The 14,115-nt window shown below is 37.6% G+C and overlaps 1 protein-coding gene across 1 annotated transcript in view; it reads right to left on the bottom strand.

Moving 5' to 3' along the window:
• Positions 1 to 14,115, bottom strand: part of GDA (guanine deaminase) — a gene marked incomplete at its 5' end in the record, with an annotated part of 105,919 nt that overhangs the window by 31,485 nt on the left and 60,319 nt on the right. Inside the window, 4 exons of the mRNA XM_081281696.1 lie at positions 726 to 833; positions 2,934 to 2,961; positions 7,411 to 7,516; positions 9,516 to 9,603. Of these exons, the coding sequence (XP_081137822.1) occupies positions 726 to 833; positions 2,934 to 2,961; positions 7,411 to 7,516; positions 9,516 to 9,603 (330 nt within the window). The remainder of the gene's footprint in view (positions 1 to 725; positions 834 to 2,933; positions 2,962 to 7,410; positions 7,517 to 9,515; positions 9,604 to 14,115) is intronic.

The following is a 14,115-nucleotide window of genomic DNA, read 5'->3' as shown; positions in this document are numbered from 1 at the left end:
AATAAGTAACCAGTTTGTCATTGATCGTCCTTATCAAGATGTGTTTGTCTCTTGAAGACTGATGGAAGAACATTGGGAATAAAAGGAACTTCAGGCTTCTTACTTGCAAAATTAAAGAAGTGGATTAGGTGACATTCTGTAAGGGCATTTCCTGCCCTGATATGACTTGACTCTAGGAGATCTCAGTAGAAAAAAAAATGGAAATTATGATTTAGAGTACTGAAAAATCTTTTTTTTAATTGGTTGTTCAAAACATTACATAGTTCTTGATATATCATATTTCACACTTTGATTCAAGTGGGTTATTAACTCCCATTTTTACCCCGTATACAGATTGCAGAGTCACATCAGTTACACTTCCACTGATTTACATATTGACATACTCATGTCTGTTGTATTCTGCTGCCTTTCCTATCCTCTACTATCCCCCCTCCCCTCCCCTCCCCTTCCCTCTTCTCTCTCTACCCCCTCTACTGTAATTCATTTATCCCCCTTGTATTATTTTTCCCTTTCCCCTCACTTCCTCTTGTATGTAATTTTGTATAACCCTAAGGGTCTCCTTCCATTTCCAAGCAATTTCCCTTCTCTCTCCCTGTCCCTCCCACCTCTCATCCCTGTTTAATGTTAGTCATCTTCTCATGCTCTTCTTCCCTACTCTGTTCTTAGTTAAAGAGTACTGAAAAATCTTGCTGGTCAGGACAGAGGCACAAACAGAAGATACCTACCTGAATGTGCAAATCATGGGTTTTAGCGATGTTGCCAAGTTCACCCATCAAAGTCTCAGAGCAGGAAAGGGAAAAACGTGGTGTCACTACGGGCTTCACTCTAACATACTGGAAATGACAAAAAAACATTGATAAGGAAAATATGGATATTATAAACATGTAGCATATTTGAAAATGCATATTTGATAGCAAGGTGACTTGACTTCATTTTTGAGGACAGACCCTGATTCTAAAAGTTGGTGGAGGCGCTGGGTTTCATGGAAACATCTCACCATTGAGACTACAGGATGCTCTTCAGCACCAAGTTCAGAAGAAGAGGACTCTGTCCCAAATGACAGACACTCCTCTTCTCCCCTCCCATCTCTTCCCCTCCTCTCTCTTCTCCTTTCCTCACATCAATGTGCAAAGATGAAGTCTAGAGTGAATGACCTTTATGAAGAGCATTGGAGGCAGAAAGAGAAGTTCTTTAAAGGAGAGTACTGGGGAGATGGCAAGTGTGCCCCCAGCCTATTCCTCTTTCTACATCTTGAGGAATGTGCTGCCTCCAAGCTCCCTGAGAACTATTCTCTGCAGGAGCAGCCCTGGTGCCACCAGAAGAAAAAGGCTGGGAGAGAGAGAAGCACTCATAGAGGGTTGGTGGGGATAAGGATCTACAAAGTTCCACCTAAGACTCCCAAGGTTAAATTGGAAGAAACTCTGAGGAATCCTGTGTGTTCCATTGAGATCATAAAAGACGGTAAGGGAAGGGCCAGGCTTGCCAGTCTAAGAAATTATCCCCTGGAGCCACGAACCGACCTGCTGCGGTAGAGGCAGGAAGTAGCATTGTCTGCCTAGGTTCACCAAGGCCAGGGCACTGCAAAGGGGGTGTCTCGCTGACTGGTCACACAGAGAAGGAGCAGTGGCCAGGGCACTGGGGCTGAACAATGGTTGCTTTTTAGACCAGACCAGGGTGTGCAAGTGACCAGAAGCAGTGGTGAGGTAGCCACCAAACAGTCCCATAGCTTCTAGGTTCTACTCATCTGCCCGTATCATGAAATCCTCTCCCCCATTTTGAGAGACCAGTCCTGTGAAAGTGAAAGGTCCCAGAGAAGAAGGAAAACCACCAAGAATGGGAAAGTTGCCTTGAGATGGTGACTCTCCACTGAGCAGTGACTGAGATTTTCATACTTGAGATCCACTAAAAGCTTAGGGGTCATAGGATAGAATTTACCCAGCTTACTAAATGTAGTTTTTCTGTTGCACGCAAGGGCTTTGGGAGCCAAGAAAAGTACATGCAATTGTAAGAATGAAGCAAACGTCACAATTTTCACATATCTGAATAGCGATCAATCAAACCCACTAAAATCAGTTAACAGATTCTGATTTCAAAATTGTGTCTTAAACAAAACACAGTGTTAAGCAGTGTTGCATAAGCCTTCAGTAAAAAGCAAAAAAAAAAATTCCCAAATTTTGTTTCTAAGAATTCAACTTCTTGGATTTCACAAATAAACGAGTTCATGTGGTATCTATCTTTCTGGGTCTGCCACATTCCACTTAATATAACATTCTACATATGTATCTATTCTGAACCAAATGGCAGAATTATTTTACTTTTTAATCACTGAATATAGTATGTGTGTGTGTGTGTGTATGTGTGTGTGCATACACACATATAAGTCGTATTGCATTTTTTATACACTCATTGATCCATGGACACTTAGGTTCTTTCTGTATCTTGACTATAGTGAATAACACTGTAATAAAATGGGGGTACAGATATCTCTTTAACATACTGATTATAGTTCCTTTACATATATATCCAGAAGCAGGAGATAGAGTTCAAAGGGTACAAATTTTCAGTTATAAGATGAACAGTTTCTTGGATCTACCGTACAGGTCAGGTGATAATGGATGTGTTAATTAATTTGATTGTGAACATCATTAAACAATTGTATGCACATATCAAACCATCACATTGTGCACTTTAAATATGTGCAGTCTTCATTTGTCAACTGTTTTAAAATTTAAAAAATATTTAAAAATCTTAAAAATGCTTGACCTCAATGAGTTGGATTGACAGATCCTCTGTGACAACAATTTAAGGTTGTAAGGAAATACTTCTTTATGCTTGGAATAAACCAAATGCACATGGACCAAAATCTATCAAACAATTTAATAAAGATGAATAGAAAGGCAATTCAAACTCAAGCTGTGAACATTTTTACTTACATTCCTTTGAAGCATTTCTGACACAAATCTGAAATGAAGTAACAAATGGGAATTTAGAAAAATTTAAGCATTTTCAAATAAATGTTTTAAAAGGGTGAAAACAAGATACTTACATGTCCTAATTTCCATGCAAACATTTCTAATGCTGCACATGTTTCACCACCACCAATTAAAGATTAATAAGTAGTAATTACTCTGCTCTCTCATTTGCAGCCAAAGATGGGAGGCAAAATCACAGGGAAATGTGATGTTATCATCTAGCATCAGTTGGGCTGCTCATGAGTATTCCCATAGCACTCAAGCTGTTCTACCGGCTCCAACTCTGTGTGGGGGAATATTGCAATATGTTGTGCTCCATGGATATTACCAGCATGGCGTCCTGTGCACCTGGAAGCATTTAGAAGCTATGGGATTCTCCACTGCTAATTCCTCTAAAGTAGAAGCTACTCACTCACATGATATCACCACTTATTCCCAAGGGCACAGTCTTGTTGGGGGAGAGTGGATATTGGAGTAAGAAATAGACCAGAGGTGGCTATAAAGCATGCAGTGAATGGGACACATGGTGACAAGTGTAAATAAAGCCTACGGAATGGCTCCTTCTGCTCTGGCTGGAAAAGTTTACTAGCTATAATTTCTTTTCTTCTGGTATACTTTTTCTTCCAAATAAAACATGAATTAAGGTTTACAACAATGAATAAAGGAGTTGAGCATACACCCAGGGCTAAAGGGAAGGTGGGACCTTTCTCCCCTCTGTGAGTTTGCAGCACCCCCTGTCTTTCTTTTCAGGGGACACACTGAAAGTGAGAGAGGCCCAGGGAATGGAAACAAAGTTGGGCTTCTAAAAACTTGCATCAGGATAGGTTATTTTTGGGTAAAGATTTATATCCAAGAATTTTCTTCTATGTCTCTTTGATGTTGAATATGATATGATGAAATTCCTTGTCAAGTACTCAAGGTACTATGGAAAAGCTACAGAAGATTATTCAAGAAAAATACTTATTTGATCAGTAGAATTTCTCAATTGTATTGAGATGAAATGATAAAAACCCACGATCTCAAGCAATAAAATTACTTACAACCAAAACTAATCTAATGAGCAGGCCACACATACTTAAAATCAAATCCAGTCTTCAGGAGAAGCACTAATCCATAATACAGGATAGAAAAGCAGTAAATTTTAACAAAAATCCTTCATTTTACCTTAGAGGTCTTACAGCAAGTTCCCGGAGGCTTTAAAACATAACTTTATAGACAAATGTTGACATGAAAAATTTTTTAAGGAATATGCCAGTTTCATCTAGTTAGGTTACCAACACAGAGACCTTGGCAAATGGGAAGAGGAACTAATGCATTAATTTGTCATCCAACTTTATTATAAATCATATGGAGACTCCAGAGTGTGTTGACACATCTTGAGATATATCTACAGATTGTATTCTCAGTCTTTTAAAAAAATTTTTGCTTCAACTGTGTGGAATTAGGGAAGAAAAGTGAGAGAGGAAGGATGCTAAAAGCTTCCATAGAAGCGCTATTGTACCACAGGAGAAAATCATGTGTGGCTGGGATCTCTGAAAATATGCTCTACTTTAAGCCTTCAAAGTCTTTGCAAAAGAAATTATTCCTTGTGAATTTAGAAGCAACCCTTTCAAAAATATGTTTACTTTGGAAAAAAAACCAATCACTTTCTGCTCAACTCTTATTTTAAGGGATATGAGCTAGAAAATACATATTTCACAGACATTTCTATTTTCAAAAGCTGTTTTGCTAAAATATAATTTACATACCATAAAATTTACCTGTTTTAAGTGCACTGTTCAATAATGTTAGTACATTTACTGAATTGTGGAACTATCATCATAATCCAGTTTTCTTTGTGGGGGGGTACTGGGGACTGAACTCAGGACACTTGACCACTGAGCCACATTCCCAGATCTATTTTGTATTTTTTTTTTTTTAGAGACAGGGTTTCCCTGACTTGCTTAGCGTCTTGCTTTTGTTGAGATTGGCTTTGAATTTGCAATTCTCCTGCCTCAGCCTGCTAAACTGCTGGGATTACAGGTGTGTGCCACCACATCCAGCCATAATCCAGTTTTTAAACATTCTCATCACCCCAGTTAGATTCCTTGGGCCCATTTGCAATTAGTGGGTTTTCCTACCTCTAGCCTCAGACTTTCTGTCTCTATGGATTTGCATTTTCTATGCATTTCACGTAAATAAAACCAAATACTATGTGGCCTTTTGTGTTTGGTTCTTTCTCTTTGCATAATATATTTAAAGTTCACCCAGGATGTAGCATATATCAGTACCTCATTCCTTTTATGGCTGAATAATATTCTATCTTATGCCACATTTTATTTACTCACTCACCAACTGATGGACATTTTGACTGGTGAATGACAATTCCTAGATGGCCTTGGTGACCAGGCTCTTACCCTTTTCTTGCTTGTAGTTGTCATAGTTGAAAGCATATACTGAAAATTCTATATCCTGAGATAAACATAGGCTCTGTGCCTTTTTGTTCTAGACAGGATGTCCTGGAGTTCTTTAGCCCAGTGCATCAAGTTTCGCCCAGGTATAAAAACCCAGACGGAGCAGAATATCAGAGTCCCTCAGCTATAGTGAAGTTTGGGGCATATATAGACATGAAGACACCCATTCTGGGTTACTCCTGAGCCTTGGGGACCAGCTTATCAAGAATCCTAGGCTTCTATTATCCCTTGCTAAGTATCTGTAGGTAAAAACTTGCTTAACTTTATGCATTCTGAAATGTTCTGTGTCTCACTGGACTCACTCAATTAGATTGACACTGGTGCATGGTATTGATGAGGTGTTTGAAGTCCTCTGCTAGACTGATGGTGATGCATTGTGAAATCTGCTTCATATTTGGCTTCTATGAATAAAATTGCTATGAATATTTGCATATGAGTCTTTATGTGGACATAAGCTTTCATTTTCTTAGTACATATCTAAATTTTATGATTCTGTCTGCATATGCTATCGTATTATTTGAGGTGGAGATATTTCTGAAGTTCATAATCTCTGATGAACCCTATTGTATGCTCAGAAGAGCAGCAGAGAAGGCCTTGGTACCTTCTATGTTCTCTGTTTTGATTATGTGTCACCCTTGAAGGTCCTCAGAACCTTTGTAGGTAATACAGTGAGCCCACAGATGGGGAACCAAGAAAGGAAGAGGAATCAGTATTTCAGCCTATATGTCTATACTTCACCTTCAGAAGATAACTTATCATGTCACGAGTTCATTTTAATGTTTCCACCATATAGCTAGAAGAACTACTTTTCTCTTTCTATGATAGGACAAAATGAAAGTGAGGGATGCATAGAACACTTGAAAAAATACTACAAGAATATAAGGGATAAGTATATTGGCAACTTTAAGTGGTTTAGTCATGGAGAATATTTTTCTTTTTTGTTGTGGAACTTAGTGATTCTCCATGTTTCGTACAATGGAACACACATTCTTTTGATTTTTTTAAAATAACTTTTTTAATCAAAGTTGTTTTGTCTAGAAATATAACTCATTTTTGTAACTTCCTGTATAATATTTTATTCCACAAATGATTCCTCACACCAAAATTTTTAAATATCTACATACCTTAGCAAATGCTCTTGCATGCCATCTGTTTTTGTTATTATTGTTATTATTATTTTATATTGAATTCAAGGTAGGATCCTCATCATCATAGAAAGAACTCAAAATTCAGAGTCATAGACCCTGGTTTTAAGTGTTGGCTCTGCCACTTAAAAGCTATGTGATTACTATGGTCTGGGTGAAGCTCACTCAAAGGTCCACATGTTGAAAGCTTGGTCCTCAGGGTGGCAATGTTGGGAAGTGATGGAACCTTGAGGAGGTTGGACCCTGAGGAAGGTCCTCAGGTCATTGGGGACATGCCCCTGAGCAGGGATTGTGGAACTACAGCCAGTCTTCTCTTTCTGGTACTACTTCCTGGCTCATGAGGTAAGTGACTTTCTCCATCACATACCCCTGCCAGGATGTGCTGCCTCATGAGAGTCCCAAAGACATGGAGCCACTCGGTCAGATACTGGAACCTCCAGAAACTGAACCCAGATAACCCCTTTTTTTTTAAGTTTATCATCCCTGGCATTTCATTATACTATTGGGAGGTTGACTGATGCAGTGAGTGTGGGCAAGTCACTCAGTCTGTGCCACACTCAGTTGACCTAAGACAGATGCCTCGTGGAGATTTCTATGGGGAACAGTGTAGCACTTCAGAGGAATGCTCTTTATAAATCATTAAGAATTACTAAATAATTGAGCAGATTCACTGTGGGCTAGCTGTGGACACTGCATTAAGCAGAACATTCTGACCCCAACTGGGATCACACAGATCCCAACTGGGTCCTTAAGTGTCTGGTTTCTTCTCTCCATCTTGAACTCCATCAGTGCAGCAGAGGACTCATCCAAAAGACAAATCAAGACAAATGGATGTGTTACCTCTCTGTTTCCTTGATTGATTCCTCTGTGGTCTCCCTGTATTCTGGAACAGCATCATTCAAATCCATGCATACTTTGCCCACAAATGCCCGCTGCCCAAATTTATCTGTGAAACACACATGAAAAGAATCTGAAGGCATGTTTCTTTTTCAAAGAGTATGTTTTCTGAGTTTTTAAAAAACACATGTAAATTAAAATCAGTCTGACAAACACCACTCACAATGCATCAGGCCACTTAAGAACAACAGCACTTACCATATTCCGTCAGTAGTAAAGTTTCTTCCTTTCATTCCACATCCCCACTCCCAGACTGCCCAGGTAATACTTGGGTGTTTCGTACTTCTTACTCAGCTTTTCTTTTTGCTTGTACACTTTGTCTATATTTTTACTAATGACATAGCTTCTTTGCTCTCATTTTATCTCAAAGGAGGAAACAGCCTCATATCCCAGAGAAACATTCCAATACTCTTTAAAATGCCTACCCTCCATTTCTTCTTTCTCTTTCTTCTTTTTCATCTACTCACAGTCTGCCTCCTATCTCCTACTGTATCACCATCCTCAGGATTGAGTCTCTCTCTATATATATATTATGATCCTCTTCTAGGTAATACACAGTACAGTATAGTGATAAAAACTTGAGTGCGAGGGTTTTGGCAGATTGAGGCAGGAGGATTGTAAGTTTCACTGGAATTTCAGATGTGCAGGATTTTAAGAAATGTACGCAATAACATGAATCAGGTGACTGGCATATGGTACTCAGTGGCCATACTGCTGTTCTTCTTAACTGTAGCCATGCCAGTATTATTTATTGTCTTTTAGCTAATGCTACTAGCAAGGCTGTACTGAAGAACCTAGTCCTCATCAGAGGTGCTAGAAGAAGCATTCTGTTTCAACTATAATGTTGAAGCTACAGGGACAATTGTTTTTACAATGTCTCTATTACTATCATAGGAGTCTTTCAAAAATCTTTCTGTCTCTTTCTTTTCCCTGTAATTTATTTTAATACCTGGCCATTAGATTAATCTCGCTTAAAAATACCACTTTCATTATTTCACCCACCTGTCTCAAAACCATCTTTGAGTCTTTGATGCACATTTGAGCTCCTCCACAATCTGAACCATTCCATCTGCCCAGCTCCTCTACCCTCCCACCATGCAAAGAATCCTCTGCACCATTGAACTCTTCTATTTCCTGCTTCCTCTTATCCACCCACCATTGACATTCCTGTCCTCTTGCTCCTGTCCATCTCATTTCCTCCCCCTGGCAGACACTTTAGTCTTTCCCCATTTTGTCTCCTCTCCAGAGTCCAGTTTAAAAGCCTCTTCCCAGATGACCCAATCCTGGGCTTTCTTTGCTTCCTCTGAAAACTGCAATATTTATTTTTAGTGTCACTCATTAGGACTCTGGCATAAACTACCTTGGCCACCAGCAGTGTCATAAGTACATCAGCAACATTATTTACTGAGTGCCTGCTGTGTGCTGGGTACAAATTTGGAATCGTCAACCTAAATCCAGTCTCAGCTCTACTTACTAATCATGAAAACCTGGACAAATTATTTAACCTCTCTGAGCAGGAGTTCATCCATCTGTGCATAGAGAACATTAATACATATCTCAGAGGGTTGTATACAGATGTATTCATCCATATAGAGTGCTTCATACAACATCTGGCCACTTAGTAATAGAACCATGGGTATATTCTGTCTGGTTCTTCAAGGGCAGATATTATTTTCTGTTTCATCTAACACCATGCCCTGAGTCTAGCTAACAGCCAAAAACTGCCTGTTGATTATGACGTAATAACTGTTGCTACAGCTCAAGTTAATAAACTGCCCTTAGAAAAGCCCAAATTAATACGCAAAATTGAGATCCATAAACATTATTCTAGAACCAGAAGGCATAAGAAAATAATAAAATTATTTAAATAATTAAAACACCATTCAAGGGCCAAGGTTATACACAGACACTTCATTATCTTCAAAACAATGCGATGCTCAAATTCTAGCAATTAAAAGGCAGGACTGCCACCAAGCATACGTTGTTGCTAGGCATGGCCTGGCTGTCTTCTCTTGATGTGCCCATAAATTCTGCTTTCATCTACTCACCTGTAATTTCCGCAAGGAGCAGAGATGAGTCAGTGTGAATTGTTCCAAAGTAACAAGCTGTGGTTGTTCCATTCTTTAGTGTTCTCCTCTAAAAATAAATCACAAAAACCCTGAATTGCATGTGCTCAGGAAAGTCACATGGCATATGCAGACAAAAATAGAATCCGAGTTTTTAATTTTAAAATGTTTTTATTTAAAGGTATGCCATCTTGATGTGGAATATACTTAAGTGGCAAGAGTATATATATATATATATATATATATATATATATATATATATATTCCAAAAGTGTTAGCTGGAGAAAAGGGTGATGCTTTTGGTTTCCTAGATTCACTCAGTTCTGTTTCAGAATTCATAAAATATGATACTAATTAATTCTTTATTTCTTAGGATTATTTAAAGATATACAGATTTTTATCACATCTGGGAGTGCATTAAGAAGATTTGCCCATTACAGAGTAAAATTATTCAGCTAGACTTCCAGTTCAACCTGACAGATTGATCACACATATCTGTCTTTTTTCCTTAACAAATTTTTACTAACATAACAGTAAAAAAAAGAACCAAATTTACTAACCCACAAGAACACAAGAGGAGATGGAAGCAGAGGAAAGATTTCAAAATATTTTAGGAAGACAAAAAACGTGGATAATAAACTGAAAACAAATTAGGAAGAAGGTAGGAAGTACATGGGTACTAGCTGGAAATTAGCTGGAAGTCTGGGCAGGGTCCTACTCCTCTCCATGGAAGTCAGTCAACCACCCTAACCTGTTCCTTGCAGGAAAGATTTATTCTTGATAGAAAGTGGATAGTACATAGAGGGTGCAAGCCCCAAAACACAAGGTGAAGAAGTGGTTTAATTGGAAATCTGGGGTCCTCTGTCTTCTTCCCACTACTTCTGAAAAGGGACTGAAAGATTATTTCCTAAAGAAAACAAATGGCTTTACATGAAAGATATCCTCACAATGACATTTGGAAACTATTCACTGCTGCAACTCTTCATCCAATAGTGAAGTTCACCAATCAGAAAGTGCTACCTCCACCAGCTCTTCCAACCGGCCTCTCAGAGTACTGCACTTAGATATGAATGCATACCCAAAGTTCAACAGCTACTTGAGGAAACCTGCTATAAACAAGGGGGGGGGGGAGAATCTAAAAAAAGATAAAAGCTTGGAGGAAACATAAAATCTACAAGTTCAGAAAAAAATCTCTGCTAAAAAAAACTGATTAACATCTTCAAAGAAATAAGATCAAATATTACATGCACAAAACAAGAAGAGAATGCTATGCAAATCAGAGAAAAAGAGCTCTCCAGAAGCAAAAAAAATAGTATACATTATATTTTGGAATCCAGTAGAAGGGTTGTAGGATAAATTAGAAATAATATCTTAGAAAAAGAAAGATGAAAGTCAGGAATAAAAAGATAAGAAAGTTAGGCTCAATCTCGGAGGTCTAACATTTAGAATAAAGTTCTAAAATTGATTTTTAAACAAAATGGAGGTGGGGATGGGGTTATGGCTCAGAGGTAGAGAGCTTGTCTACCATGCATGAGGCACTGGATTTAATCCTCAGCACCACGTAAAACAAAATAAAGATATTGTGTACATCTATAACTAAAAAATAAATATTTTTAAAAATTTTTAAAAAGAAAATGGAGGTATGAAATTATCTGAGATATAATATTGGTCTTCAAACTGAAAATCCTTATTGAATTCCCAGCACAATGAATTAAAAATAACCCAAATAAGCTATATGATTGTGAGATATTAAGTCCATAAATACAGAAAGAATCTAAAAACGGCCAGAAAAAGAAAATTAACCATAGACAAAAGACAGAAATCACAGTAGCACTGGGTTTTTCGCCTACAGTTCTAGAGGCAGAAGAAAAATGCCTTCAAAATTCTGGAGAAGTTATTTTTAATGTAGGTAGGATTTATAGCCTGGTAAAATATCAGTCAAGTGTGGTTGTAGCATAGAGACATGATTAGATATTAAAAGGCTTGAAATCTTTACCTCCCATGAACACTTTCTTAGGAAGCTTCTAGAAGATGTGTTTTAGCAAAATGAGAGAGTGCCACCAAAAAAAAAAAAAAAGGAATTCCTGAATTCAGGGAGAGGAGGGCCGTTACTCCAAGGGCACAAACCTTCACTCATGAAAGATGATTTGATTCCAGAGATCTAATGTACAGAACAGTGGTATTGTATATTTCAAAATTGGCTATTATATATAATATATTAATTATATTAAAATTATATTATATATATAATATATTTAATTATATTAAAAGCTTTTACCACAAAAGAAAAAAAAGGGAAGGGAAAACAACTTTTGGAGGTGATGATATCTGTGTTTATGATCTTGACTATAATGGATTCATGGTTGTATTGTGTGTTCATCAAGTTATATTGTATATTAATTATGTACAGTTTTTGTATGTCAAATTGTACGTCCATCCTACCTCAATAAAGTAATTAAATAAAAACTGAAGAGTAAAAATAAAAACCACCAAATTCTAGTTAGCAATGGAAACATTATACAGACACTGTCTTGGGGTCAGGCCTGGATGAGAAATTGTAGTTTCATATTGGACTGGAATGAGCTAAAAAGACTAGAAAATTCAGGAATATTCCCAAACTAGAGTCAAGGGACAGGACAGAGATAGCCCAAAGAGAAGGGAGGAAGGACTGAAGGACAGATGAATGGAAAGGAGGAGGAAGGGAGGAAGGGAAAGAGTGAGAGAACCTTAAAGCTACTCGTGTTTGTTCCCACTGAGCTCAGTTCATTTAATAAACAGGCCACACAGTTATTACTTATATAACAAAAAAAGAAAATAAGAGTTTGGCTTAAAATCTCACTAGCCAAGCCATCTTAAATGCAGCTACTTTCCCTCTTCATCAGTTCTGTGTTTGGCCTTCCCAGGTCCCAATTCCACCCTAGCTTTTCACAAGTTTTATAGAGAACTATTAATGACTATTTTGTCATTTTTCCATGTTTAAAGAAATCTGTCAGGAACGACATCAAATTAAGGGCTATGTTTCCCAGCCTTTCTTTGGCTTCCAATTCTTGACAAAAAGAATTTTGTGACCAAGTTTTATGAGCTGAAAAGCAATTCCAAACTCAAGATGACTATGAGCTTCAAGGCCAGTAGCAATGGCCTTTTAAAAGGTGGGGGCGGGGGGTGATTCTCACTTTTTTTCACCCTGTACTGTAGTGACTTCATATTTCTTTGGAGCTGGTTGAATTCCTCCCTTATGCATCTGCCCAACTGATGAAGACCCCCTAGAGCAAGTATGTTGATTCTATTATGAGAAGAACAGTTTCAGATAGTTTGTCTCAGTTCATTGACCAAAGATCTTATTATCTTGTCCTCTAACTGTAAAATAGGCTGATTCCTGAACTTTCTTGTCATTTTAGTTCATTTCAGCCCCATTTGAAATTGTAACCTCTCATGCAGTTTGCAGTACTGAAAGGGAAACTTTCTTTTTAGGTTTGGCTTACTAAGAGTTTTTTCTTAATTTTGCGAGACATTTGCTAACATATACTTTATTTGAAGATTGTCAGTGCTGGCATAACTTATGGAGCAAATTGGCTGATGTAGATCTATGACTGTTTCTGGGGGAGAGAAGAAAAAGAGTAGAATTATTGGTTTTACTCATGAGAACTTATTTTATACTCCTTTGCATTGCCACAGGAAAGTTTAAGTAAGCCAAGCGACAAGTTTTCTAATGAGCAAATCTCAACATTCTTAAACAGATGTCAACCTTACTCTCAGCTCATCCAGTTGTTAGTATATGAGCCTGTTCACAATCTGAAATATATATGTATACTTGCAAATACCCATCAGGAATTCAGCCTATTTTGTACTCACTAACATCCAATACTTAAATCTCTGATGTAAGAACTAATACTTGCAAATCATTGCCTGAAGGATATATAGTCCTTGATACCCATCCCTCTAACAGAATAGTTTGATACAGCTGGGCCTTTTGATTCCATAGTTACTTTATAGTACAGATTTTGACAACACAGAAACTATCCACATTCAGGTATTTGGGGATTCATTTTCTTAAATTTCATTGTAAGGAATGGACATGCTTTATTTTAACAAATGTGATATTTTTAAGTCACACGCACCAGGTAAATTTCATAGATGATTTAGTTCTCCGGATCAGGTACTAGACATTTAAAATCTAATTTTTGACAAACTCTAAAGAGTGTATCCAATCCCACACTCCCTTGGTATACATTGACTTTGTGATTTTATTTTATTTTTCCACTTTTTTTTTCTTCACTGAGATTTGATGACTCATTTTCTTTTGCTGTATACCATGCAATTTCAAGCTATCTCAAAACCGTTTTAGAACAATGAGGTATAAATAAATTTTGAGAATAAAGACTTGGTGTGGTTAACACAACTCATTAAGACAATGTGCCAGCAACTTCTTCCCAGTTTTCCTGGTGTTACATAGATGCAGGCTAACTATGTGAGACCCACAATTACACTGGATTTATAATTAAGGGAGTCAAGTGTATAAATGTTACCACTTGCTTCTGCTCTTTAAGGCTGGGATGATGCAAGACCAGGGGAACTGGTAGGG

This window comes from Spermophilus citellus, assembly GCF_964194105.1.
Source record: "Spermophilus citellus genome assembly, chromosome: 2".
Lineage (NCBI taxonomy): Eukaryota > Metazoa > Chordata > Mammalia > Rodentia > Sciuridae > Spermophilus > Spermophilus citellus.
Note: the sequence above shows the minus strand (reverse complement) of the source record. Positions and strands in the feature narration are given on the sequence as shown.